The following is a 26,962-nucleotide window of genomic DNA, read 5'->3' as shown; positions in this document are numbered from 1 at the left end:
CTGCTTCACGTTTCACTTTTCCTTCTGCAACTTGTTCCTAGAGGTTTTTAAATACTGGCTTGTCATGGCCTTCTCTTGTTAAATCCTGTTTTTTTCATATATTGAATTAAATTCTGTCTGCTTGTCCTTACTCCTACAATGGCGCGCCAGAAACAAGCAGCGCCCATCCAACGCGCCACGTCCTCGGAGCTGATGCATATGCTTCCAGACGATTCACATCAAAAACACGAAATTGGTGCAGATATGGGCGTCGCGAACAAAGATACAACTCGCGATAAGCCGCACGAAGCGGCAGATGCTCCGGGCTTGTGGCAACTCGCGTTCTGTGTTGCGGGGATCTATGCTTCCTTGTACGTTTAGTTCTAACCCATGAGACTTTTATACATGCGCTGACTTGACAGTCTTTCCTGGGGCGTTCTTCAAGAAGCGATCACCACCGTCTCGTACCCCGTGCATCCTCCTACCGCAGCTGAGCCAGAGCCAGAAAAAGAGCGCTTCACGTTCTCGATTGTCCTGAACACCATCCAGTCCACCTTCGCCGCAGTCACCGGTTTTCTGTACCTCTACTTCTCTACTCCCAAAGGCGAAAAAATTCCATCCATCTTCCCAACGCGCAAGATCATCTTTCCCCTCGTCCTCGTCAGCATCTCGTCTTCCCTCGCGTCACCATTTGGATATGCAAGTCTTGCGCACATCGACTATCTCACCTTCATCCTTGCCAAATCATGCAAGCTCCTCCCAGTCATGTTCCTCCACCTGACCATCTTTCGCAAACGCTACCCCCTGTACAAGTACGGCGTTGTCCTCCTGGTCACACTCGGTGTTGCGACTTTCACACTGCACCATCCTGGAACAAGCAAGAAGGTTGCTGCGTCCACGGCGAAGGGCGCGTCCGGTTCTTCAGCATGGGGGATCTTTTTGCTTTCGATTAACCTGCTGCTTGATGGACTCACAAACACCACGCAAGATCACGTCTTCAGCTCCCCGCAGCTTTACACCCGCTTCACGGGGCCGCAGATGATGGTTGCCCAGAATGTGCTTTCCACCCTGCTGACTTCAGCCTACCTCCTGATCATGCCCCACCTCTCTTCAACAGGCATTCTCCACGCTATCCTCCCTGTCCCCATCCCGCCTTCAACCGAGACGGAGTTGACAGCAGCCGTGTCATTCTTATCTCGGCATCCCGAGGTACTCAAGAGCGTGCTTGGGTTTGCGGCTTTTGGTGCCATGGGACAACTCTTCATCTTTTACACCCTGTCTCAATTCTCGTCTCTGCTCTTGGTCACAGTGACGGTTACCCGAAAGATGCTAACCATGCTTCTGAGTGTCTTTTGGTTCGGCCATTCTCTGTCCGCTGGACAATGGCTTGGTATCGGTTTTGTCTTTGGCGGAATCGGCGCTGAGGCTGTCGTTCAGCGGCAGGAGAAGAAGGCCAAAGCGGCGAAGGCGAAGAAGACAGAGTGACCTATGTCAGATAATGGCTTGAATTTCCATGTACATGTAGAGATAGACTTTCTCAAAACGGCATTGCATCATTCCATTCATCATGACATTATCGAATCTGAATTTGTTACAGTGAACATTGGTAATAAGTAGTCGATATATAAACTAAGGTATCCATTAAACAACCAGACAAATCAATTACTTCCTCCCCTCCACCATAATGATATGGTATCCGTACCCAGTCTTCGCCTCCCCGATCTTCGGGTTCCCAGTCGTACTCTGCTCCAGCGAAAAAGCAACCTCCTCAAACGGAAGCTCTAGCTCGCCCTTGCTCTTCCACCCTAGGGAGCCGCCTGTAGTCAAACGGGCGTATAAGTACTTGCTTGCGCTTGTTTAATGCAAAAGGGAAAGTACATACCCTGCCTGGCTTTGTCCTCTGAATACTCTCTTGCAACCTCATCGAACTTCGCCCCGTTACGAATCTTCTCGAGGGCTTCTTCTTTCTTGGAGAACTTCTCGCACTGGTGAAATCCTTGTCAGCTATCTTGCACGACGGCACGGAGGCAGAATGTAGAGTGATGCTATAAGTTTACTCATCGCGGAAAGCAGATCAAAAAAGCTGAGATCCTTGCCAGATGCAGCCAGGTGATTAGGTGGGAGTCTCTGCAACGGCGTTATGTATATACCGTATAACGCCTTCGAGCCTGATCTGCCTACCTATCCACCGTTCGGAGCATGACACCGGCCGCCACTCAGAGTAGAACCATTGGCAAAAGAGAGACGAGGGTGAGGGAGTGACATACAAGAATATGCCGAACGTTCACGGACTGGGCGCCCTTCATCTTGCCTTTATTATCGTCCTTGGCGTCACCAGCCTTGGCCTTGGATTTTTTGTCGCCGCCGCCGCTGTTTTTGGCGTTGCCTTTGCCCATGGCGAAGAGGAAGAGGGTAGGGGATAAGGAACTTATAAGGGAGCCTGTGCAGAGCTTGTCCAGGGAACTCTGAAGACTAGATGAGCTTGAGACTGAGCTGCTGTGAGATTGAGGACCGACAAGCCCATGTGCTGGTGGGGTGGTGGGGAGAAAGACAGCAAACCAAGTCAAACGGATGTTCGCTGGGGCTTGATGTCTGAAGGGCTGAGGCAGATTGGAAACGAGTGTTAGTCCTTACTTTCACTGCATCTGGAGTAATATATATACTAGATAGGCATTTCTTTTTCCTTCTCCCATGCTGTTGGCCCTCTTTCCCAGCATTTCGGAATCAAGTCCATTAATATGAGTTTTATTAGTATTAAGAAAGCAATGATTGCCACGTTGAAACCCAAGCACGCCTATCTAATTTGAGGAATGACTGCATCAACAAAAACTCTGGAAGTGGTCTTCCGGCGCGCCCTGATGCTCTGATATGTTCTGATGCGATCTGATGCATCACCCTGCACCCGCTGGACGCGCCCCGATAGGCTGGCTCCCGCTGGGAGTCTTCTAGTTTGAGATCTTGAGTCGGCGTATTAGTGACCTAGTCTCCAATCGATTCCTTACCAAGCTACACACGGGCGCCGGGAAGGATATGGCGCAGTCAATGAGTCTGGATCTGGAGGCGGCCCGCATTCAACGGCTGCCCGGCGAGGCGTTCTACATCCCAGATTTTGTGGATGAAGAGGAGGAGGAGAGACTTTTGGCAAAGGTATGTATGCTTCCAATTGGCACTCGTACTTCTGTTCTATACCGGGACAACCTAATCAGAATATCGATCTATGCATCCCTCTCATCTCCACAGGACCCGTCCTCCGCAGCTTATGGCTGTTTCAACCCCTCTCCTACCTGCTAGCTATCCATCCACCCACACTCAGTCCACATCATATCTCTATCAACTAAACACCTACTAACTCCGTCAGATATCATCCGCTCCCCTGCCAATTTGGAAACATCTCGCCCACCGACGTCTACAGACTTACCCATCCGCTTTAACCGCCACAAACACGCTGCTTTCCTCGCCCCTCCCGCCCTGGCTCACAACAGCACCGCCTATCATCGAGCGCTTCAAAGCCCTGCACCTCTTCGATGACTCCCCACACAAGGGTCCCAACCATGTCCTCGTCAACGAGTACACTCCAGGCCAGGGCATCATGCCGCATGAGGATGGCGCTGCGTATCATCCGCTCGTGGCGACAGTGAGTTTGGGGGGTGTTGTGGTGCTCGATTTGTACGAAAAGAACAATCTCAGCTCTGGCACCAGAGACGATGCGGATGACAAAGGAAATGGAGGGGGGCGGACTCGGCAGCCGAAATACCGGATTTTACAGGAGAGGCGCAGTCTGCTTGTTACTAGAGGCAGCATCTACAGGGATTATTTGCACGGGATTGCGGAGCGGCACAAAGAAGAAAACCTGGGACCGGATTCCATCTGTAACTGGGAGCTGCTGGGTGATGTGGAGCGGTTCGCCGAAGGGTGGTGTGAAAGGGGAACAAGGGTGAGTTTGACATATCGTGATGTGATCAAAGTTGCCAGAGTGGGCAATACAATAAAATTTTTGAATATGCATTAACATCGGACGGGCAACGGAGATCAATCATTTTGTCGAACTAGATACGAAGCCTAGTATATCAACGGGATCATATTCCACTTTCCCTGGACAGCGGATTCGCCAAACTTTTGTCTGTACCATTGCCGGGTTGTTGATGCTGTTATGCCCAGATTGACTGCGACGAAAAAGACTGCAGACAGTAATGTCTTGTTCATGATCTCGCCCTTGGGCGCGGCCAAAAAGGCTAGGGATAGGTAGATTATGCACTCGGCCGTGTAATGCGGACACAGGATCCAATTAAACATGGGGTGAGTAGGCAGAGTGTATTTTTTCAGAGAGGACAAATAATGGTGGCAGTCGTGTTGGATACCCGATGCAATGAGGAAAATAGGAAGACTCAAAAGCGTGCGTCCAGAGAAGCGGCTCGTCAGATCAAAGTCGTTTAGACTCAATTGATGAGTGAGAACCGTCCCTGCGGTACCAATCAGCAGACGTCTTGGGCCTGATAAGATTCCAAACAGACCTGCTCCCTCGATCCAGACCGCAACGGCTACAGCCAGGTAGAACCCGAGACCTGCAAACCAATGAACGAACCACATTGTGGATGACGATGGCTTGGAGAAGCTAAGACACTCATGTAGCCGTCTCAGCCCCTGGGTCAACAGCAAGCACCAACACAGCATGACCTGATTTATTGAGATTGCTTGGTCCAAGTGTTCCGGCCGGATTCGAGCTACGATGGCCTGGAACGCGCGCCCGTGAGACAGCAGCTGCAGAGCCCAGAAAATTGACGACAGAACCAGGATGACGTAAAACTGGGTGAAGTAGCTGTGAGGGACTCGCAGCGCAGCGGCATAATCAAGGGCGCGTGTTACCGCGGACACGCTCGCGGGCGCGGCTGAGGTCGATTTCGAGGTCGAGGTCGAGGTTGCGGACGTCTCTGACTCGGCTGCAGCTATTGTCGCACGAGCACCATAGGGGATAAACCGCAACCGAAGCGAATCTGGCAGACTAACAGAAAAGATCTGGGGAATTTAGTTCTCGTCCATTCTAGAAGAAAATCGCCGATAATGCCGTGCAGCTCATACCGTACAAGCTGCGAAGATGAAGAAGGCTCGGAGTGCATCGACAGCATCCATGTTTGCTGTGGAGAGAGCAGAATCGACCAGGCGAGAGATAAAGTCCATCTTCTTTATCCCTACTCTCTCAAAGAGCTGCGATAAGAGTTGCAATAATTGTCAAGTTAGTGCCAACAATGATGTGGTGTTAAGAATGACCATCAAGACCGGGGTCCCAGTTACTACTTGGTCTCAGGTTTGATTACGATACGCCGCAAGCGAGGTTTCGCGACTTGAGCATCACGTCAGACACATCATTGATTTCCATGAACTGGACAAAGAGTGCCCATTGTCAGCATGCTGAAAAGTGAAATATTGAATCACTGTCGAGATCAGTTGGATGACTGCATAATGGTGCTGCGGTCTTTGTCCAGGTCGAAACATGGGTTCTCATGCTTCCCCTCATCTCCTGTCTGGTGTCCCGTGACTCACGTCTGAAGATGGCAATCTTTAGGTCGATCGGAAAATCAGCATGAAAGGGAAAAGGGGGGCCAACTTGGAAATTGAAGGGCGGGGCGATAAGCTGAGAGAGCATCGAGCCGTGAGGCCCGTGGCTGGCTCAAGTGGGCCTGTTCAGGATGCAGGCTCGTCTTAAGCCGCAAACGGGAAAGAGCGATGGCGCAGTCGCCTTCCATTGGCCGATATGTGGATGCCTAGCCTGGCGGGCATCCAGGGAACCCCCCTGAAGGCCGGGAGGGTGGCCGATGAGTGGTGCACATCAGAAAAAGAAGATCGCTGTCGAGTCTCTGATTCACTGATGATTCATCCGCCACTTAGTTTCATCCGAGTGCCGGCATCCCCGCTTGGTTTGGGCCTTTGCGCATCGCAGAATCATCGATGGAGATTTATTTTGACTGCCACACCGTACTCAGAAGTTTCGCCGGTCTGGAAACTGCAGGCGATGTGGTACCGTAGCCTTGCAAGAGCAGCAGGAGATCTCCCGTTTTCGAGCGATAGTCACGGAGACCAAAGATTATTATTGCCTTTGAAGATGCGAGCTAAGGATTGGTTTGGTTTTGGTTGAAGAGACGGTATCATCGTGATGCGACAAGCGAAACTACCGGCAAAGCAGGGTAATTCGCCCCAGCGCCATCAGGGGTGGCCAAACCTGGATTGACGGAGTCTGCCATGATTCCCACGAATGTCAATATCGCGCAGACACGGAAAGCGAAAGCCTCTGTGATGATGGCAGTAACCGAATCCGATACCTAATAATTACGACGGCCTGGCTCGATAAGTAGTAGTGTGGCCTCAAAGCTCAGGCTGCCGCTCTGCCACATACCCAAAGTAGTTTCACACCATAGACCAGCAGACCCAGTCCCAGAGACTAGAGTCGCTGCTAAGAGTCCCAGTTCAAGTCCTTGGTCTCTTGTTTCGTTTCCTCTGCACTCTCCATTCCTTCCCTCCTTTCCAATTCTCCCAAAACACACACTCTCCTCCCAACACTGTCCACCTTGTTTCGCCCTTTGTCCTTATCTAATAACCCTCTACTCATCTTACGCTCTCACGACAATTCTTCCGATTCTCCCGTCCGACCGCTTGCCACTCTTCATCCGCCTAAACAGATCCGATAGCTGCGTTTACTCGAAGAGCCCTGAGCCGACCGGGTTTCATCTTCTTTACCTCTTTAAACTTCCTTTTCCACAGTCACCATTCATCCCACATTATTTGCCCAGTCCTCACCGTCTTTACCGAGCGTGGTTGACCACCGACTTCCGCGCCCAACCGCTGGTGTCCTTGGTCCCCAAGTCACCCTGTCCGTTACGGCCTCCGAAAATGTCGAGCAGAACTTCAAGAAGTCGAGTGTTACCGCTATGAGTGATGTTGACACTGCCCCTTCGCTGCCGGCTGTCCTGGACCCCGGAAAACAGAACGCGTTTGCAGTCAAGGCGAACAATCAGCCTGCATTGAGGCCTTCTTCTCCTAGGAGAGCGTCGCTTTCGCCACCTTCGCGGAGTGAAAATGTTCCTGCAAAGGGGTTAGATTCTGTTGCTGGTGACAAGGAAGGGCCCCCAAGCCCCAAGGCTGATTCGGAGGCAGAAACTATAATTCAATCGGGTCGCGAGTCCCTGTCCCCAGAGAAAAGACGAAAGTTTATCAAGCATGAACTGAAACGACGTGATGATGATGCGAATGATCGTGATGGGGAGAACGAACTGCCTTCAAGTGATGTCCAGGTGAGGAACAGCAAGCCTGTGGATTATAGCCATGATATGAGCGACCGTGAACAGCGCCAGCTGAGCCCTCAATGGAGAGACGGATCACCGCCTATTGTGAAGCTAGAAAAGTCCGACGATGCCCGATCGGTCTCGAGCAGGTCAGAAACAATGAGAACCTCGAGGAAGCGGAGCTTGAGTGAGAGTGCCAATGGCGATTCGGATGTTCCACGACCAGCACGTCATAGGGACTCACCGGTTCGGAGCCAGGAGGAACATATCTTTAGTAATGGTGTCAACTTCACGCGACCGGCTTCTACGGATCGTTCGGTGTCGCCTGTTCGCCGAGCTCACAAGCGAACGGCTTCTGGTCAGCAGCTCTCAAACGGAAAAAAGAAAAAGGCCGCCGCGGCTCTCGCTACTGGGTTTCGAAGGCAAAGCTCCGAGGATCGCCAATCAGTGTCATCCGCAAATGGATCTCCGATGCCGAATGCTTATGCCCGAAAGATTGCCTCTGCCGATGGAGCTTCAGCGTCCCCGGCCAGACACACTAATTATAAGAAGATACGCGATCAGAATGGCAGAACCCGCCTGGCGCGTGCTTGCGCGGCTCAGGAATTGGATCAGGTAAAGCAGCGGTATATGGAACGTCCAGAGGATCTGAATGTTCCCGACAATGCGGGAAATACACCTTTACAAATAGCGGCCCTAGAGGGTTGTGCACCCATTGTCGAATTCCTGATCGCTGCAGGATGTGAAGTTGAAACTTGTAACATCGACAAAGACACTCCATTGATTGATGCGGCGGAAAATGGTCATGAGGATGTGGTGAAGATTCTCTTAGCCGCTGGAGCGAATCCACGGGCTGTTAACTCACAAGGTAACGAGCCAAGTGATCTTGTCCCCGATGACTGCGATGAGATTCGGCAACTGTTGGAGAAAGCAAAAGCCCAGCGACGGCCAGCAAACAGGCGATCGGAGGAGACAAGCGTACCGCCAAACCGCGATTCGTCATCGCGACGAATCTCAGGCGCCAGCCCACGCGAGTCCCCCCCGGCTAGTGGCCAACGCAGCCCTCCGTATTCCAGCACAATGGCGACAAAGCGGAAGAGCGTAAGGAGTGAAGCCACGAGAAACGATCTGCTGTGGACCAAGGCTACCCCGGAAAATCTTCAGGCATTTGCTGCGAAAGGTGATATTATGGGTGTCGCGAATATCCTTAACGTGGGACAAAAGGCAGACCCAGAGTCGATGATAGCTGCTGCTAAAGGTGGCCATGATGAGGTATTGTCCCTTCTGCTTGGTATGGGCGACGCGGATCCTGATCCCGCCCCAATATCTTCTATGAAGACCGGACATAACACTCCGATGCTTGCCGCAATTGGTCGTGGAAATCTCGCTGTTATCAAGCTTTTTCTGGATCAGAAAGGCTTCAACCCTACTCGTCGACTTTGTGATGGCATGACCTATTTTGAGCTATCTAGGAAGCGCAGGGCAGACAATTGGGAAGAAGAATATGATACCCTCAAAGAGGCATACGACAAGTACATCAAGAACAAAAAGCAACGCAGATCTGATCACCTATCACCGCGTCGAACAAGAGATAAGGAGAAGGATAGCAAGCGCTCTACCCGTAAAGAGTCTCCTTCGCCCGCAAGGTCAAGGCAAACCGGTAGTCCCGGCCCGCGTGATAAGGACTCAGCAGCCATGCCAAGAGAAAGGAAGGGGATTGCTCAACCGAGGGATAAGGCAGGTTCCGGCATACATCGTCCGAAGCAGTTACATCAGGACGCGGATACGATCCGCTCCGAACCGTCCAGGCAGAAGGCGGTGTCGACGGTTAAGGATGGCGACCCGAACAGGGGCGAAGACGTAATCAAGAGAAGACGCCTCATCGCGGGACGACCGCCCCAGGATCGGGAGCGCAAGGTGCCTAGTTTACCCTCATCAGATTCAATGTCCAGCCGTGAGGACGGTGTCAAACCTCGTCCGGACCGTTCTTCTGAGCCGACGTCTAAAACTTCACAACTGAAGCGAGGACGTAGCAGCGCTAGCCCTGAGCGACCTCGTTCTCGCGGGACTGGGGCTGAGAGTAATAACCGTGATGTGCTGAAGAAGAAGAGGAGAGTTTTGTCCGAGGAAGGGGCGCCGAATGTTACTAATGGAGCCATAAAGGGGCATCACACTGTCGCAGTTGATGATGTCAAGTCGCCCCCTCGACAAAAGCTCGGCATCAGCGCCAGTGATTCCAAAAGGGATCGTTCGCAGGATTCACGTTTTGTGTCCTCGAAAGAACAAAACTTGGTTAAAGAAGAGCGGGAAAAGCAGGAAACGCACGGATTGGTTGATATTCCTATGGAAGACGCCAAGGTAGTGGAATCGGACAAAGAAATTTTCCCGCCGATACGTCGAGTGCTTGATCGAAGCGAACCTAATGGGGATACTGAGCCCGAAATCCCTCCTAGCCAGGATTCTGAGCAGAAGATGGCCAAGGAAACAAAGCAGGAGAGGCTAGCTCAGGAAGCCCGGGCTGCCGAAGCGGAAAAGGCTCGCGCGCAGGAAGAAGAGGAACGAGCAGTTCGAGCGGCTCGTATAGCGCAGGAAAAGGAGGAAGAAAATAAGCGGAAAGAAGCTGAGCAGCGGCGAATTAAACAAGCAGAAGACGAGCATCAGAAGCGCCTCGAACAGGAAAGGCAGCGGCTTGCGAAAATCCGGAGGGAGCAGGAAGCGCACGAGCAACGTCGGCGCGATGCACTTCCTAGCCGTCTTTCTATAGCAGCTAATCTTGTCGGATCCAACAACCCGCAATCACGCAGCCACACATGGTTGAAAAAGTTCATGCCAGTGGTTACAGCGGAAACCAGGCAGCTTGATCCTAGCTGTAGTGCAGACGTTGCAAATGAGCGATGGGTTCCAAACTATCTCGTCGCTCCGCTGCTAGCTACCAACGACCTCCAGTTGTCCCAGTACTCCAGTTGGGAGAAGCGCGACGTAACACCTACGCAGAGGATGAATTTGTGGCGGGTTACACGACGAATGCTCGTGCAGGCGGACGATACGGAGTTCTTGACAGCATCGTTTGGGCAGATCATGCAGAAGGATAGTGAAACCCGGAGCAAGTACTTTGATATGGACCATGTCTTCTGGGTAAAGGTACGTTTTTATGTCAATGTAATATTTCATTCAATGACTGACTTTCGCAGCTTTCCGATTTCATGGACCTCGTCCCTCATATTCCTCATCTCCATGGGCTGGACATACAGTTTCTGAAAATGCACATTGATCGAGAACCGAGTTTCAATCCTGCCTCTCAACCATCCCTGTCAAATGGACATATTGATGGACCGCATGAGAAGCCTGGTCCTTCCTACGAGCAAACACTTACCAATGGCTATGCGCACAGCCGGCCAAGTACATATGTCTGATTCTGTCAGTCCGCATCATTTGTACAGGTGGACGATTTTCCTTGCATGTATGACTATGATACCTTATGTGACGCGACACACGATGAGTAGTTGGATAGACAAGCATGCATCCTCAAATTTTGAGGCTGCGTATTGAATACAATTGTCTGATGAAAAACTGCAAGTCTCACGAGTTGATCACGTGATATTGTTAACACGTGACTACACCATGACTAAGTAGGGCACACGGATCGGTCTAGGCGAGGCAGAATCGCATTACCATCCCACAATTTTCAGATTCCTTCCCCATAACACCACGACTCTTCGAGGATATTCCGACATTCAAACATCGTACTAACACATCATCAAAATGGTGCGTATAGCTCATACAATGCCCCCAAAATATCCTCAACTCGCAGCCATGCGCAATAAACGAACGCGGAAACCGAACTAACATTTTCTTCCGCTTTTCAGTCGGACGGAGAAGAGACCCAATCCAACCCCCCCGTCGCCGCTGAGGAGGTCGAGGTTCCTGCCGAGTCTGGCGCCGGCGGTCAGATGTCTGTCCTCGATGCTCTCAAGGGCGTCCTCCGCATTGCCCTGATCCACGACGGTCTTGCCCGTGGTCTCCGCGAGGCCGCTAAGGCCCTCGACCGCCGTCAGGCCCACATGTGTGTCCTCAACGAGGGCTGCGAGGAAGAGGCCTACAAGAAGCTCGTCGTCGCTCTCTGCTCTGAGCACAAGATCCCCCTCATCAAGGTTCCCGATGGAAAGATGCTCGGCGAGTGGGTTGGCCTCTGTACGTACCACCGAACCCCACAAAACAACCACCAGAGGACCGCTGGAGAAATTTCAGGAGTTCACAGGAGTTCATTATAGGACGAATGCTAATAGTTATCTAAATAGGCCAGCTCGACCGTGAGGGTAACGCGCGCAAGGTTGTCAACTGCTCTTGCGTTGTTGTTAAGGACTGGGGTGAGGAGAGCCAGGAGCGCTCTGTTCTCCTCAACTACTTCCAGACTGAGCAGTAAATTGGCTCTATCCCGCGAACAACGGCCCAAGGTTCGGATTGATGTGGTGTGATATAGATGCGCTGGCGGGATTTAACTATCTGTCTGCTGGCAAGGATATTCACAGGCCACGTGGGTCTTTGTGCTTTGGTACACACCCTGACTGTTGGGACCGAGATTTATCTATTTATTGATGTCGGAAAATGAATATAAAAAAAAAAGAACAAGGATTGACAAGTTCCATGATCTCTCTACGTAATTGGCCCAATGGACTGGTACATTTGTAACTGTGAGTTATGCGTTAGTTGTACTATACCTCAGTATAAATAGTAAACTAGTGATTTTGAGCTGAAGTAGTCCGCTAGATAATCTCGAAAGACTATACACAGATAATCGTAAATTGACAACACCAGGTATGCAGATGTATCTTTGGAACTACAACCGAACGCCTAGCGAAAGGAAACAAGCAAGCTCAAGCGCAAACACAATATTAATAAATGAAAAGCCAATTACCGGAAGCTGTACGAGGGTCGGGTCATCATCTTCGTTTCCGGTTTCAGCGACAATTGCTGATACGGTGAGCTGCCGGGGTCGTAATATAGCCCTTCAATATTGCCGGTCTCGCGGTGCAAAGAAATGTAATAGAAGCCTGATATCGTAAGGCCTTGGCGTGCATCTGTAGGGGTAATGAAACATCGTTCTGGAATTCCTCTTAGCTAACAAGACCGTGAAAGGAGGGTTAGGACAGGAAAGGGGAATGGTACCTTTCCAACGCATCAGTATCCAGCCCTTGCACAGCTCGTCCGTAATCCATTTCCTGGACACTAGATTTCGGGTCATCTCATCATCGGTTAGATCCTTGAACGGCTGCAGTTCTCGCCAGTACGTGCTGTCAATTTCGGCATCTGCTTTAAAATTCTTCGTCTCGAGGGTGTGTGAGTTAAAGTCAATGATCTCTCCCTCAAGAAATGTAACGATAACCGCGTTGTGCGATGGCGAAGTTTTGTCGGGGATATTGTACGCTTCCATGGTCCCCGACAGGGTCATGTCGTGAGTGTTGACATCGTGGATGGTCACTTTAACCGGCCAGTTCTCTTCCTTGCCGGTCCGTAAATTGTAGACTTGACTAGCAAAATATCGTCTTCCGTTTGTTGTCTGTATAGTGATGCGGTTTTGATCACTGCCGTTGACTATCATTGGGTCGTTGGAGGATGAACTGGGCCCTTGCTGGGGAAGGATGACGCTGGCGCTGCTAGCGGCTCTTTGGAACCCGGAGAAGGTCATGCCCGGTCGAAGCCATGAGCACTCTGGTGGGGGGCATAATGAGGAAGTGTCTAGTATAAAGTCGTCCTCGTCCCAGGAAATAAGGTCTAATTGGACAAATCCACCATCGGCCGCGGACCTCAAGCTTTCCTCAAACGAACTTGAATAGCGTAACCGATCGAGATAACGAATAGTTTCTTTCAGTCTCGGGCTGGGAGTGTTTTCTAGGTGCAACTGTCGGTGGGCGCTGACCCGCGAGCGAAGGTCACTGTATGTTAGAGGTCGATGTGGCTCGCTGCGGCCGCTGGGAAGGAACCGCCACGCCCGGGAGGTGATTGCACTTGATCGAGGCTCCTCCGTACGTTCGAGAAGGTAATCATGCAGCGGCCGTGTCCGGGTGAACCGGGGCTGACGAGGTATTGACTGTGGTTGTGTTTCTGCGGTGGACTCGTACGGTTGGTGACTATTCTCCATCGGACCGCTGGGGTTTGTCTGAGAATCGCGGCGTGCGGCACGCCGAGAGGTACTGCGTTCGGAGAGTCGACCGAGCCATGAGGAGAGTGCGTTACTTTGTATTGGTGGATAAGGGATATCGTCCTCGTCGTCGGACGTCGGAGCCCAACCATAAAGCGTCCGCGAATTCGACACCCGGCCTTCGTAGTTTGGGAGGTTGCTGTGCATGGTACTATACCTCTCTTCGTTCGGCCCGGAACGCTGGCGACGCAAAATCGGTATGCGACGGCTTATTTCGACAGAAAGGCGCTCATCGAGTTCCATCTCAAGCCCGGACAGGATCTGTTGTCGGCGGCGAAGCTGGCGACCGAGTAAAGATGAAGAAGGACCAGGCGGGGACCGCACGCGAGATCTCAGAAAGTTCACGTTATCATTATGAGCATCGTCAAATCCAGCATGGCGGGGGCTACGATGAGAGGACGAGGTAGCAGCCAGAGGTGATCGAGAGGGGGCATCCTGTGGAGAACGACAGATAAGTACAGGCTATGATATGGCGGGGAATCAAGAGAAACCAAATGCGAAGCAGTATCCTCGAGATATTTTTCGGAAGATGGCTAAGATTGCAGGAGAGCGAATGGAAAGACGTACAGAGGGCGAATTTACCGGGGGCATGATATCCGGGGTTATCGGTGGGTTCGCCGCGAAGATGCGCGGACACGGTGCGCCAGATGATAAAGCGCATGCAGTATACTAAGGAGGAGAAGGTAAACTGATGGGCAGGAGTACGCAGATAGACTGCAAGGGAGATGGATGAGGCAAGGGGCCGGAGTGAGGCGAGCGAGAAAGAGTAAAAGAGGATGAGGTTATCCAAGGTGGTCGGAGTGAAACCGAACTTCAACATCTGATCCTCCCACCCGAGCGCTCCAATCAGTATACAACTCACGCCATCATTTCAAACCTGAGTTATCTATTTAACAGTGGCAACATTGTTCTCCGTAAATGCCGTCGTCTGCTATCCTCTGGGCGACAGCACAGCTTTATCTTCATCCACACATCTAAATCCCCTAATGGAAATCGACAATATTCCCTGCCAATGGAACATACACCTCAATCACTCGCTCCATCGCTAGACTTGTGGACGGCAATCTCTCTGGTGTTTTCTCCCACTACACAAGCATCGACACAATCGCAAACGGTCCCGGAAGCGTTGCCTTGAAGACCAGGATACAAAATGGCGTCATCTGCTACGGAACGATCTGTCTTGGAAGGTCGTGAAGATGTTCTGGCTATAATGTGTCGAAAGCCTTGCCATCGCATCTCGGTAGCTGTTTGTCAATGTGGTCCGCTGGAAAAAGGCCTTCGGGTGGCGAGGTCGATGAGTGTATACATTGGTCTCGTATGAGCGATTCCAAGGGCATAGAACAGAGCGCTCTATGTGATCATATTCAAGCTTCGTTGGCAATAGCAACAAATCTGACTGGAAACTTAACCTTCACTACGGCCGTCAAGCGTCAAGCCTGCTATTTTACGAAGCACGGCGGATGACAAAGCTGCGTTATAGCTCCTCACTGGAGGCAATATTCGAGACCACTATGTGATTGTGCTGGTCTATAGTTCTAGTTCAAGACAAACGAGAAGAGCAATCGTCACGCAGCCCTTGCCTGCAGACCTTGCATTGTACAGCACGGACGAGTTGTTCGCTCTTTCGTGTGCTTTGTTGACATGGTAGGTTCAGAGCTAGTCATATTATAGCATAGCGCTCGTCTGAGCTAGGTGTAGATTCGGTATTCTTTCTGTCTATATTTGCTCGTGCCATCTGTAGTGTATATACCCTCTATCAACTATATGTGCTGTGAATATTCTACGTAATTGAAGTAACAGCGCATGCAGGCTTAAGCTGCCGTCCGCGCAGTATTCAACTCATCTGCCCGCCTGATACAGTCCACAATAATATTCCAGAAGGCGTCAATATCAACTCCGCGGGGAATGGTGACCCCAGTAGCGTGACTGGACACTACTGAACGGCCAAGCTGTCCCACCATAGCGACATCTGTTCCATGAAGTCCATCTGTAACGACGGTGACTGCAAACCGCTCGCCGTTGCGGTCATCAAACTTTAGAGCCTGCTCGGGATATCTCCTAGCGAAATCCGGGTTGAGGGTTGAAATAACGGCGGCTACTGCAAGAGGATCATGGAGCGGAGGACCTGTTGTGAGACCAAACTCGGTTTCGTAAGTTGACGCAAAGAAGAGGAGTAGTTCGTATAGCATTTGGCGAAGGACGGTCGGAGCTTTTGAGGGGTCACCGTCGCCGTGCAAAATGCGGGTTTGGGCATCGCGAGAGGCGAGGACTTGGTGCGTCAGGTCTAGCGTCATCAGGAAGGTCTTGGGTGCGAGAATCTCGTTGCCGAAGATCGACTGGGCCGACTCAGGGTCGCACTATATTACCGTCAGACTTGAGCCAACACTGGCAATCCTTCATTGAGCGATGTACGTAGATATTGAACTCCGCTAATGGAGTGACGTTCCCAACCCGGTTTTCATGCCCGACGAGTCTGCTTATTGGGGCATTCGCAAATCCATCTCCAACACCACCGCCCATTATGCTGAGACCTTTAATGTGCACTGCAACTTCTGGAAAAGTAGCAAACAACAAGGCAATATTGGTCAATGTTCCCGTGGCTATGACCCATGGTGTGCCCTTGGGCTGAGCCATAAGAGCATCACGCATAGCAAGGATGGGATTTTTGTCTGTGATAGGAGGTCGAGAGGCTTTCGGAAGGAGTTCAGTTCCATCAATGCCTGAGTCGCCTGTCCCACCATTGCGGGATTAGCTTGCTGTATAAAATGAGCATGTTCTGTTGGCAACTGACCGTGGATATTAGGAGCATGGACTGCAGGCCTGCAAAATGGTTTTTTGGTTCCAGGATAAACAGGGATTTCGGGCCTGCCGATAGCTTCTAGCACCCTCGTGGCATTGATAGTGGTATTCTCGAGAGACGCATTGCCATGAATAGTCGTGATGCCCAGAAGGTTCAAAGATGGGTGATGAGCTGCGAGAAGGATTGCGAATGCATCCTATGATCATTGGACGGACGCTGCGTTAGACTTCGTAGCTTAGGTGTGCGACGACATCGCTATAGAACCTACATCGTGGCCTGAATATTAGTGTCAGCTTCTATGCTAAATGATAAATCAATATATACGGGTCGGGCTGCAGACCAGGATCACAATCCAACCAGACAGGAATCGGAATGTCCGTTGCGGCTGTCATTGTCAACTGATCAAAACGGTAACTGGGCTACCTCCCTGTGAATTTTGTCCTCTAACTACACTGGAAGATCCAAGCTTGAGACTGGGGATAGGTCTGGAGTCTGGAGATTAAGGGGACGGAGATGCGATAAGCGATAAGCGATAAGCGCTTATCAAAAGCCCTGAGCCCTATTTCTTTATCGGGACTCCAGTGACGTTCCATAGTCGCGCGTCAGAGCAGGGACGACCTTCGGTAGCCAACAACGCCTGCAGATCTGCGCTTTACCTAACTTCCTGATTTCGTTGCGCTCCTAATTGCTTCAACTCAACCCTACCTTTGCCTGCGATGAAATGACCACCGACCCTGCTCCTTCAGGCCTCCAACCCTTTTCACAACTCAAGGCGGGTCCAACTACATCCAGCTCGAAGTCAACTGCCGTGCCAGCCCCAGCCACTACTATAACACCTTCGCAGTCTTCCCGCCGGTTGCAGCCCAAGGGTGATAGCCGGAATGAACAGATTAATGGAGCCAACGACAAGGCACTGGCCGCCTTGGTTCGACGCGTGCTTTGTCCTCAATTGGGAAGCTATGGTGGTGCCACTTCTCCGTATGCTCCAGAGGAGCTACTGCCGCCGCTTACGAGCTCAAATGACGTGGACCGTCAACTCTACGCTCTAGTCGCCATGATGGTCAAGGAATTTATCTCTTCCTGGTATTCGAAGATTACGTCGGATCAAGCTCTTATCAGTGAAGTGCTGCAGCTAATCGCCCACCTCACTCGGGCCCTTGAGCAAAGACTGCGGGAGGTAGACGTTGTACAGCTGGCTCTGGACGACATTCCTGCCCTGGTGGAAACACATATCACCTGTAAGTCATCTTACTGCCATTTGGCAAGGCATGGGGTTTTCACTAACCGCGGCGTTTGAGGACAGCGTATCGATTGGCCACAGAGCAGTCAAACTTGTTCGGTTTAGCACCTTCTTCGCGCGAAATATACCATGCTCTGAACCCGCACCCAAGCCTTTCACCGGTTCCAGACCCCTCTGATGCGAACTCAGTCGCGCAGCAACGTGACAGCGAAGCGATATATCGAAAACTATTAGTAAATGGTGTTCTGACCGTTCTCCTACCAACTGAGGACCTCGAGAATGCATGTTTGCGGACCTTGTTGAGCGATATTTTATCTGACCTCATTCTGGGAAACCAAGTAAGCGAAAGGGTATGCGAAGGCTGGTTTGTGTGGGAGACTACGACAAAGCTGCTGGATATGCTCTCGAGGGACAAAGACGGAAGTGAAGTAGGCGCGGCAGAAACAAAATCACCTCGCCCAAACCGGCTACATCGATTCGGTCTGCTTGGAAACACAGACAGCGACAATGATACTACCTCTTCGCAACCCTCGGGCTGGATATGGCTCATGCTTCAGTACGCCTTTTACGCATATGTGACTCTACGATTTATTGTAGTTGGATTGTTTCGCAACGCCTCCTCATCGACATTGAATCCAAGTCTGCGTCCTCCCGACAGCTCTGTGGACAAGTCAATTACGAAATATGCCGTCACAGGCAAACGCCCGGTACTTGATTATCGGCTGTTTGGCATGTTGTCGCAGTTGCTGGATCTCTCTCGGCGGATGCCATGGCTGGGAGGACTATTAGCCCTCTTTCAGTACTTGATCCTGGCTGGTCCAGGAAAAGTGGGAGACACCGGCGGTGTTCTTGATAGGTAAGTTGCTCTGAGTATTTGGATTTTGCCTTCCTTGCCCCTATTCATCGCATGGTCGCACGATGTATCACGAGTCTGTACTCCTGTCCACATGGCCCAACCTGCCTTCAGGAAAGATCAAGGACACTCAAGGACAGTCGACTGTTAAAAAGAAGGCTGTGGACGAATAGCCTGGCGAATGAGTCGTATGCGGCTTGATTCCCGAACGATGATCTACGATTGGTGTTGCAAACTTGGCAAGTGCTTTCTCAATTCGGCCGGCTTTAGGCGGGTCATTGGAGGAAGGTCGGAGGGACAGCGGACGTCAATGCAGTGGATTTACATTTCTCGCATGCTGCATCGATCACTTGATCTGCTGGTGGATGCACGGCTCATCCTTCGCAATCACCAGCAAGCGGCGCTCATTCGTTGGAGCATTTATGGTATCGAGCGTTACACACCTGACCTCAAAAATACCGTCATATAACGAAGCGCGTATTGTCAATACGGCGAAGGAGGGAGGTCCCCGACTGACCCCTGGCGAGACCTTCGGGATCATTTCTCATTCTGTGCATGCCCTGAAGTCTGTTTGTGCCGCAGTATGATGGTCGCCACTTGTCCAGACCTTTACTCTTCAAGGCAACAGGCTCGGGTATGCACCCGCTTGCCGATTGGCTGCGCGCAACAGACAGACAAATTCAATGTTTCCCCTCCGAGCTTTTGTCCTTTAGCATTCACAGCTTATGTTTGTTCAGGAGTGATTGGACAGGCCCGGCCCTTTCCGTCCCGTGCTGGAACCAGACTCCGCTGTCTATCGCCGCCTGAAGCAGGAGCTCCCAGCCCCTCGATATCCTTAGAATCAGGGATAGTCAATTGCTCAATTTTGCCGATCAGGAAGTGGCGGACGCAACTACCCTTACTCAATCTGTCAGGAATCTTCTGACTTCAGAGTCACGGACCACCGGCGACACCGCATTGGGGAGATGGCCTTTTATTAGCCTTGGTCTTTTCGAAAGGACCACTAAGCCAGCCAGTTTTGCTCGCATTTGTCTCTTCTCAAGCCAATCAGCAAAATTCCTCGCTTCTGGTTCAGAATCGACCTGCAGCCGAGGAGGGTTCCATCGCTCCTATCGTGTTCAGGCCCAACGGCTAAGCCTATGATAACCCGCTAAAATTGTGGCTGCCCAGTGCCCTCGCTCTGATTGATGATGCACGCGCCGAGGAAAAAGCCTTGCGGATCCGAGCATTGACATTCGTCGTCAATTTCTCCAGTCCTGAGGGGCTGTAACTGGTCAAAGCTTCTCGATTATTTCTATGATGGAGCAGATCCTGTTCGCTCCCGCCCGGTGTGCATAGAACGATGAGTTATCTTGATGGCAATCTATCCCATGGGCCTTTCACACCACTGCTCAAATCGGGCAGGCAAGAGCGAGCAAGAAAGCATCCCTGCAATCAGGGAAACACTTGCTAGGGGCCCTGAACCGGACTGCTTCTCCACATCTATAGCTCGCCTCGCCTTCCCACTCGATTATGGCTTTTTTGACCGTTGACAATTTATCCCCTTGTCTATCCCCCGAACATCACCCTACTAGCGAGTTTAGGCAAGGATTTGAAGACAGCGCTGACTTCTATCCCTCCACTCCGGAGTAGGTTCCTCCACGAAAACATCGAGGAGTATGTCCTTACCCCCACTGTATTACCCAATCTCCTGCAGGCATTGCGAGAGGCGCTTTTCCCGCATAATACCCGTCCGAAGTCCGGATCAAGCGTCAATCGCGTCGAGGCGGTGACGTCGACTTCAACACCCGCTCCGCCAACCCCAGGAGCGCAACCATCTATTAATACGAGGCAAACGACTACCGCCTCTGGCGGCAATACAATAAGGGCATCTGATATTGCGACAGAAGAACTATCTCGCTTGTCGCCGGATCAGCAGCGGCGTCCCTCGCCCGCTGAAGTCGCCTCAATAAGGCGAAAATGTGCACTCGGCATCTTAAATTTGATCCCTCGCCCAATCGCACGCCGTTTGTTTGGTGTTCCGACCGAGCCTAGCTCTGGGGTTATATCTACGCAAGTTGAATCTCCGGCCCTATTTCCGAGCCAGTTTCAGGCGGCCGGGCCTGGCGCTAGAAGTGGTTCTCCTTCGTCGCCGTCGCCAGAGGTGTTGGGCAGTGACATTAGAAGTGATGCGGAAGAGTCGCTTCTCGCTTCAGCTATCGAGTCCAACATCCTTGATCTCTTTGCAGATGAGTATTGCAATAAGCACCTCGTCTACTCAATCATCGAGACTGTGCTAGCTAAGCTCATGCCTGAGTTGTCGGATCGTAGCATTGCTGAGCTTATGGAGGACAGAGCAGTGTTCGCACCTGCTGTTTGAGCTTCTCACTAACGTATTTCATACACTTCCAACCCTTTGTATATAGTTAGTAACGCTATCGTCCTATAATCCATAATGATAATGATTGATTTGAGCATCTGTCGGTGTAAACATACGAGAATGTGGGATGTGAATTGACACTAGGAGCGACATAAGAATACGCCGCTATCAGTCGTTCTCAATGCGAGTATCCGACCCATTCCATCCCAAGTGTCTCTATCCTATTCTATTCCCCATTTGGAGACTACTAATCTACTCCATAGATGCAAGTAGAATCAATGGAATCTCGAACCTTCGTACTCATCAGAATCTTGAGTCTTCAGCAACAGCTTAAACCAGGGCACAAAGCAAACGCCGAGAACGATAAGACAAAGGGAAAGCTGTACAAGGGAAAAAGCAAGTAAAAGATTATCCTTGTTAAATCCCCAGTTGTTTCTACTGCTACTCTCGCTCTCGGCCGGTCCACTGCGCAGCCCTGCCCCGCCTAAGGCCGTGGCACAGAACAACTTATCCTGGGGTAAGTTGACGGAAGCCAGAGAGCTGAGGTTGCCTTTTGATGCGCTCTTTCTTTCTTTCTTTTTTTTTTTTACGCTGAAGTACATAGTCATGCCAGCCGGACTACGGGTAGGGCTCTTGATTCCTAGAATCTAGATACGAGAGGTCCGCAGTCCTGCCCAGAGATCTCAGGAGGGTCAATCTGACCCGTCAGTTGGTTAAATAGCAGGAAAGAAGTTCAAAGAATGCATTTACCAGCACGCTCCCCGTTCTACAGCAAGATACAGTGCCATCCGTCAATCAAGACGTAGACAAGAATAAGTACACGTCAGGACCAGGCTGGAACGTCGGCAGATGCACATGTTCCATGCCTTGTAGAGTAAAAATGACGTCAAGCTAGTCTATTTAGAGCAGTGATAGTCTAGACTGTCGGATCCTAAGCTCCAGCTTCAGGCACGAACTGGTCGTTCTTGTTTTAGCATTACGCTTTGCAAACGGGCCGGAAGGATAGGGATGCCTCGGATAGGTAGCATGGGGAAGAGTTCGTGATAAGGGAAATGGACGGGAAGCAGGGCAATAAGAGGTGACGCAAAAAATGCGGTGAGAAGTTGGAGAGGAAAGTACTAATGTACAGTACGCGAGCAGTGTAGTGTTTGCGTGTGTGTGCCTAAGAAAAAGAAAGCATGTTTACGGATCCGGGCCGGTTTGGGTATTGTCAGCATTAACCACCTCGATTGATAGACGCAGAATAAAAAAGAATATGTTACGTAAACATAAAGTCTGGAATAGGACGAAGAGCGATCAAAACCGAACGTGTCGGGGAATCAATACAGCTCGGGCGAACTGTTTTAATGATTAACAAGTGGCTATGCTGGAATGGAAATAGAGGCCTAGCACAAGACATGAAAACATGAATAAGAACATTCAGAGTCGAGGTTCCAAAGGGGTGGCAGGCGCGATAATGATCTGATGTCGGCGAAAGTAAGCAGAAAGGAAAAAAGCGAATCGTGACATTGCGGATAATAACATATCTGCCATGCATCCTATATATCAAGAGCAGGAGTGTCTTTCGTCTCCATGATCGATATTCTGAAAGAGGTTGAGGTCGCCCTCGTAGTATCTGTATCGTCCGGTCCGCCCGGGTTGCCCAAAATCCAACGAAATGTGCAGTGCGGTGTTTAATGAAACAGGGAATCGTAGAAAGCCAAGGAGTACAAAAACTGCAGGAAAACAATCCAAAACATGCAATAGACATAGATAACCGGCCGCCCCAGGATTAGAGAAAATATATGATATGACAGGAATGTAATGGAGGCAGCCACGCCCTTGCAACTGGCCTTGAAGAGTACATGTGGTCACCCCATATTATGGATGCTTCGCTTCTTTGTGAGAGAAGATTGATGGGGTGGAGATGCGTCATCATGTTCATCGATACGAGTAAGGCCACCTGGTAGGGTCGGTGGTTGTTGGGCGAGCTGTAGCCTCTCCAGTAGTTTACCAATGGTAACGGCTTCTTGGGCACCTAATCCAGAGCTCTGATGCTCGAAATAGTTCACCACCAGCTCTAAAGCCTTGCGGGCTTCATCCTGCGTCGGAGATCCAGGAGAGCTGATTGGGGAAACAGTCGTGGATCTTGAATATGACGGGGGGTAAATAGTTCTAGCCCGAATATCTGGGTTGCTTCGGTTCCGTTTGATGGTTCCGGGGGACGTGTCAATATTGAGCGCAACTTTCTGGTCGCAATCCTCACCGACGGCGTCTTCCATAGCAGCAGGTAGAAGTCCCTTCATGGTAGATGTCGGCTCAGATAATTCGTCCGTGGGCATGAAGTGGGGATCGGCGTTGGTGATTGGAAATGTCTGGCTCCTTGGTCTGCTGGAATTCACGTCCGTTGGGGAGATACGGGACTGGCTGGACGGAGTGAACGGGCTCTCGGTAAGCAGCGTGGATGTCGGAGAGAAAGAAGCGGTCGTATCGAGCGAAATGGTACTCCGTGAATGCGAATGTTGAAAGTCGATACCCAGATCTGTAGGACCAACGGAAATACTCCCCCTGATATTTTCGTGGCTCTGAGCAGGAGACAGTGGAGAAGGAGATACAAAGCCAGTAGGTGAGATGGGTGAAATCACACTGGGTGAGTGCACAGCAGATGCCAGAGCCGAATTGATGCTCAGACCAGTAGGGCTTTCCGAATCACTCTTCGCGCCAAAAGATCCCTTTCGAGCTTTGGCACCTAGCAGGCCATTTTTTTGCTTGAACTTCTCCAACCAGCTGTTGCTGAGGACCTTCTCTTTCCCGTCAGAACCACAGGTGCTGGCAAAGAAGAGAGCCTTCTCTCTTATCATTTCATCAGTCAGGCCATGCCCTCCTCGTTGATAATTCCTCACCCAGTTGGACAGGGCTTTTTCAATATCAGGGACTCGGCCCTTAGCCCTTTTGATAGGCGATCGACTTCCATCTTCTGGGTTAAGATACTTGTCCTTTTGGCGTAGCACTTTAGAAACGGTGCTTTAAGGAGTCAGAAGCCTGCTATCAGGAACTCAATGAAGCCACTTTACCTTCGTTCAACACCAAAAAGCGCTGTGAATAGCGTATTAGCTTGTCTGCATCACGAGAAGAATAAAAGGAACGCACCTCCGATATCCGTCTGTTTGGCGGTCTTGTTTTCCTCGGCGTAGAGACACATCCTCCGCCGGTCATCGTCGGTAAGGGTCCTCCGAGGTGTGGAGCTACTCGTGGACGACTTCCTGGGTGGTGGAACTGGGGCAATTGGCGAGACGGACGGCGCGATTGGGACCGGCGCCACTGGGTGCTCCGACTGCTGGAAAGGCGGTTGAGAGGTGGTGGTGAGCATGCTGGGCCAGGCATTGGAAGGTACGGTCATGGGCAGTGCAGGTGGTGCATAAGGTGGCGGTATGGTGACGCCGTAGGAAGCATCTAGAGGTACATGAACCGGGTATCCAAAACCATGATAATCCAATGGTGGCGAGTTCTGATGGGATGGATGGAAGCCGCCCATATCCATCCAGGGAGACTGCGCAAAGCCATTTTCCTGCGCATGGGGAGTCTCCGTGTCCATGTCGTGGGGTCAAGTTGAGAGTTGGTAATATAGGATAGGCAAGAGAAAAGCCGTCAAGATGTTGGCGACGGGGAGAAGACGCTATAAGCTGCAGCCTCACAAGCAGGCTCGAGACGAGTGAGGGGGATGGGGAGGATGGCGAAAAAGCAAAGAAGAAAAGGCTGGAAGCTGGAGCTGGAAAAAGGTCGAGGCAGAGCGGCAGAGCAGAGCAAAGTCTAGAGCCAAGACAGAGGACGATAAAGCAGAAGCAGGTGCATAGTCGACATGGAACAAGCGCAATTACAGAGAGCAGGCATGGATAGACTGAAGCATAGCTATTTGGGGTACGTATATCAGCAGAGGAGAGGAAGAAAAGACGGGGAGGAACAGGAAGGGAGGTCGATGCGCGTCAGGCATAGACGGAGTTTAAAAAATGGTTCAGACTCGAGACGATCACAAAAAAGAAAGGAGGCAAGAGCGTCAAGAGGTAATAGGTAAGAGTAGGGTATACGGAATAGAGAGCAGTGTGTGGATGTGGATGGTGGAAGATTGGTGGTGAGTGGTACCTCGCCGTACTACCCCGGCTCGCAATACCTATTCCCTTTTGGTTTATAATATATCAAATCATTTCGGCTTCGAGAGATTAAAATTACAGCGCCAGAATCGACAAGTAGCCGTTCTGGGCGCTGATTGGCCGAATGAGAATCCTCAGCAGCAGAAATGGTGGGGGAGGCTGGCTGTGAGTGGCCCCCTCGCAGATGGACGGACAGGGATTGCGATACAGGACGTGACCCCAGCCCTCGTCATGGTCTGTACAGGACCCCGTTAGGTACCGTAAGGGAATACGGGTGCGCTACCTGTCCCTGAGCTTAACGCTGTTGGAGCCGGCTGGCAGTTCAGGTCCTGCTGCTAGTGTTACACCGACGTGAAAATGACTCGAGGGTTGCGAACGATACGGCAGAGACTAAAGAGTATGGCCCAGTCTCGAGTCTCGACAGATCTCAGTGGAGCCGACAGGACAAGGGCTGAATGGACAAAGAGAGCGAGCCCTTGGAGTAGAGCTATAGGTTGAGCCGGCTACGGCAGAAAAAAGCACTCACCCATTATAATAATGCAATTCTCATCATTTTCCCCCTTTCTCATTCTTTGGTCTCCAACTTCTTCTTGCGCCAGCCTTGTTGCGCATTTCCCGCTTCCAGCGGCGGCCATATTACATCAGGCCTTTGCTGCCTGTATGACACTGAAGTCCAGGGCTCAAGGTGCACAGAGCAACCCCACCCATATGGCGTGAAGATCAAAAACTGAAATTGTAGATCGTCTTCGGTCGAGAAACCTTGGGCGGTAACTCGCTGAGCCCAATGAATTTCATTCCCCGTGAAGGACTGAGACAGGAGCCCAAGCCCATCTTGAGTTCTTGACGGCCGGATCGCGACTCCGCAAGGAATCGGTGAACTTAAACACCCGCATGACATACCGGAAGGATGAAGGTTTTATTCAGCAGCTTTTAGCAGCCTGGATGGAATACCCGCGATCCCTTGGCCTCTAACGGTGGCCTCGTCCTAAGGCTGGTTCCCTGTACGAAGAACGCCCCATCTTGAGCTCCTGTACTCGAGTGGAGTGCTACGGCCACGTGAAAGTCGCTGGAGACAGATGAGGTCATTGGGGAAGCGCTCCCATCTAGCGAGAAACGGTCTTGAGTCTCTTGATGAAACGGGCCGGTGAAGATCTTTATCAGCGTTCGACGAAGCGGCAAGAGCGTACAGCCTATTCGGCTAACTATCGACAAATCGAGGCTCGGGCCTGCCGTATTTCTTGCGTTGGGGCAGACAGTGATATCCACCCAGCTTGGGGCCCTTTTTCCCCTCTCTGCGGAGTACCGCAACGAGTAAAGACGGAGAGGAGCGGAAAGAGCTTGCTCAGGAGTCTTCCCCCAAGCACTCAGTTTGGCCTAGCCCTTTCGACCTGATAAGCGCGTTATGCTCCGTAATCCAGTCAGCGTTCAAGCCTGATCTCTGATCTGCGCTCAACGTACTTTGTCACGAGAGTAGCCGTCAGGAGTGCCCTTGCGCGAATCAGCAGCGCCGAAGTGATTTTATTTTTTATTCGCAAGGAAGTCTGACCAAGGATTGGAAGAGAGCCTCAGCCTATCACAGCAGGCGCAGAAAGCATCGTTCCTTCATAGGGTGACACTAAAGGACAAGGGCGGTTTAGCGTTGGCATGAGCCTTCAACCTTGAATGTTGGCCTTGAATCTTTGATCGAAATTGAGAAGTTCAACAGGAGCTAGGACCCCACGCTCCACAAGGCCCGCAGCGATCCACTCCGGCCCGCTAGCCTAAGCTGTGCGAATCTTAATAATAATACAGTATTTGCATTTTGCGGTGCGACTCTGGCGCGCTCTCAATTTTCGAGTATCTCGCCGTACCGACGACAACTCGACGAGCCTGGAGTCGGGGATCCCCCGTCATACTCCCACGTTCCTGGCTCACGAGCCCATCCTATTTGTCAGCATGGAGCGCCTGTACCTGGCGGCTTCAGAAACAAGGTCAGCTTGAAAGCGGGGACAAATTGACGTGTAATTCCGGTTTTACACGGAATACACACAGGGAATTGATGTGTCGGTGGCCGGCAGACTTAGGCCAGCCTTACTGGGGCTAAAGAGCCCAGCCATCATTGGGATGGTCAGGGCTGCAATAATCCATCTTG

General features: G+C 51.3%; 11 protein-coding genes across 11 annotated transcripts; 6 read left to right on the top strand and 5 right to left on the bottom strand.

Moving 5' to 3' along the window:
- The first annotated feature begins 49 nt into the window (after positions 1-49).
- On the top strand, positions 50-1,505 carry BDW70DRAFT_126494 (UDP-galactose transporter HUT1). The gene is made up of 2 exons (XM_073735101.1): positions 50-350; positions 402-1,505. Exons 1-2 carry the CDS (start codon positions 139-141, stop codon positions 1,462-1,464), a joined length of 1,275 nt encoding a protein of 424 aa, XP_073600509.1. The 5' UTR covers positions 50-138; the 3' UTR covers positions 1,465-1,505.
- Positions 1,506-1,569: 64 nt separating this feature from the next.
- On the bottom strand, positions 1,570-2,596 carry BDW70DRAFT_126493 (peptidylprolyl isomerase). Its single transcript, XM_073735100.1, has 3 exons — positions 2,247-2,596; positions 1,862-1,964; positions 1,570-1,796 (listed from the first exon to the last, which is right to left on the bottom strand). Exons 1-3 carry the CDS (start codon positions 2,283-2,285, stop codon positions 1,642-1,644), a joined length of 297 nt encoding a protein of 98 aa, XP_073600508.1. The 5' UTR covers positions 2,286-2,596; the 3' UTR covers positions 1,570-1,641.
- A 257-nt stretch (positions 2,597-2,853) lies between these two features.
- BDW70DRAFT_37177 (uncharacterized protein) lies at positions 2,854-4,194 on the top strand. The gene is made up of 2 exons (XM_073743858.1): positions 2,854-3,126; positions 3,338-4,194. Exons 1-2 carry the CDS (start codon positions 3,010-3,012, stop codon positions 3,986-3,988), a joined length of 768 nt encoding a protein of 255 aa, XP_073600507.1. The 5' UTR covers positions 2,854-3,009; the 3' UTR covers positions 3,989-4,194.
- On the bottom strand, positions 4,014-5,441 carry BDW70DRAFT_37172 (putative 3-oxo-5-alpha-steroid 4-dehydrogenase). The gene is made up of 3 exons (XM_073743857.1): positions 5,056-5,441; positions 4,491-4,992; positions 4,014-4,439 (listed from the first exon to the last, which is right to left on the bottom strand). The coding sequence occupies exons 1-3, from the start codon at positions 5,152-5,154 to the stop codon at positions 4,039-4,041; spliced, it is 1,002 nt and encodes a 333-aa protein (XP_073600506.1). The 5' UTR covers positions 5,155-5,441; the 3' UTR covers positions 4,014-4,038.
- Positions 5,442-6,740: 1,299 nt separating this feature from the next.
- Positions 6,741-10,810, top strand: BDW70DRAFT_37137 (putative histone deacetylase complex subunit (Hos4)). Its single transcript, XM_073743856.1, has 2 exons — positions 6,741-10,394; positions 10,445-10,810. The coding sequence occupies exons 1-2, from the start codon at positions 6,900-6,902 to the stop codon at positions 10,664-10,666; spliced, it is 3,717 nt and encodes a 1,238-aa protein (XP_073600505.1). The 5' UTR covers positions 6,741-6,899; the 3' UTR covers positions 10,667-10,810.
- A 107-nt stretch (positions 10,811-10,917) lies between these two features.
- Positions 10,918-11,937, top strand: BDW70DRAFT_126487 (40S ribosomal protein eS12). Its single transcript, XM_073735099.1, has 3 exons — positions 10,918-11,018; positions 11,120-11,444; positions 11,552-11,937. The coding sequence occupies exons 1-3, from the start codon at positions 11,016-11,018 to the stop codon at positions 11,674-11,676; spliced, it is 453 nt and encodes a 150-aa protein (XP_073600504.1). The 5' UTR covers positions 10,918-11,015; the 3' UTR covers positions 11,677-11,937.
- A 16-nt stretch (positions 11,938-11,953) lies between these two features.
- On the bottom strand, positions 11,954-14,198 carry BDW70DRAFT_37125 (GID4/VID24 family protein). The gene is made up of 3 exons (XM_073743855.1): positions 14,020-14,198; positions 12,420-13,887; positions 11,954-12,355 (listed from the first exon to the last, which is right to left on the bottom strand). Exons 1-3 carry the CDS (start codon positions 14,041-14,043, stop codon positions 12,165-12,167), a joined length of 1,683 nt encoding a protein of 560 aa, XP_073600503.1. The 5' UTR covers positions 14,044-14,198; the 3' UTR covers positions 11,954-12,164.
- Positions 14,199-15,250: 1,052 nt separating this feature from the next.
- BDW70DRAFT_126482 (uridine-cytidine N-ribohydrolase) lies at positions 15,251-16,729 on the bottom strand. The gene is made up of 5 exons (XM_073735098.1): positions 16,593-16,729; positions 16,521-16,528; positions 16,244-16,448; positions 15,865-16,181; positions 15,251-15,809 (listed from the first exon to the last, which is right to left on the bottom strand). Exons 1-5 carry the CDS (start codon positions 16,642-16,644, stop codon positions 15,264-15,266), a joined length of 1,128 nt encoding a protein of 375 aa, XP_073600502.1. The 5' UTR covers positions 16,645-16,729; the 3' UTR covers positions 15,251-15,263.
- Positions 16,730-16,823: 94 nt separating this feature from the next.
- On the top strand, positions 16,824-20,801 carry BDW70DRAFT_126480 (PXA domain-containing protein). The gene is made up of 3 exons (XM_073735097.1): positions 16,824-17,490; positions 17,556-18,348; positions 19,978-20,801. The coding sequence occupies exons 1-3, from the start codon at positions 16,974-16,976 to the stop codon at positions 20,702-20,704; spliced, it is 2,037 nt and encodes a 678-aa protein (XP_073600501.1). The 5' UTR covers positions 16,824-16,973; the 3' UTR covers positions 20,705-20,801.
- A 3,609-nt stretch (positions 20,802-24,410) lies between these two features.
- BDW70DRAFT_37101 (uncharacterized protein) lies at positions 24,411-24,809 on the top strand. Its single transcript, XM_073743854.1, has one exon. It carries the CDS (start codon positions 24,543-24,545, stop codon positions 24,753-24,755), a length of 213 nt encoding a protein of 70 aa, XP_073600500.1. The 5' UTR covers positions 24,411-24,542; the 3' UTR covers positions 24,756-24,809.
- A 938-nt stretch (positions 24,810-25,747) lies between these two features.
- BDW70DRAFT_146673 (uncharacterized protein) lies at positions 25,748-26,930 on the bottom strand (the record flags this gene model as incomplete). Its single annotated transcript, XM_073738610.1, has 4 exons — positions 25,748-25,810; positions 25,844-25,934; positions 26,042-26,205; positions 26,850-26,930. 4 exons carry the CDS (start codon positions 26,928-26,930, stop codon positions 25,748-25,750), a joined length of 399 nt encoding a protein of 132 aa, XP_073600499.1.
- Between the last annotated feature and the right edge of the window lie 32 nt (positions 26,931-26,962).

The sequence above is a fragment of the Aspergillus foveolatus genome (genome assembly GCF_047715535.1).
Source record: "Aspergillus foveolatus strain CBS 279.81 unplaced genomic scaffold BDW70scaffold_2, whole genome shotgun sequence".
In the NCBI taxonomy this organism is placed as follows: Eukaryota; Fungi; Ascomycota; class Eurotiomycetes; order Eurotiales; family Aspergillaceae; genus Aspergillus; species Aspergillus foveolatus.
Note: the sequence above shows the minus strand (reverse complement) of the source record. Positions and strands in the feature narration are given on the sequence as shown.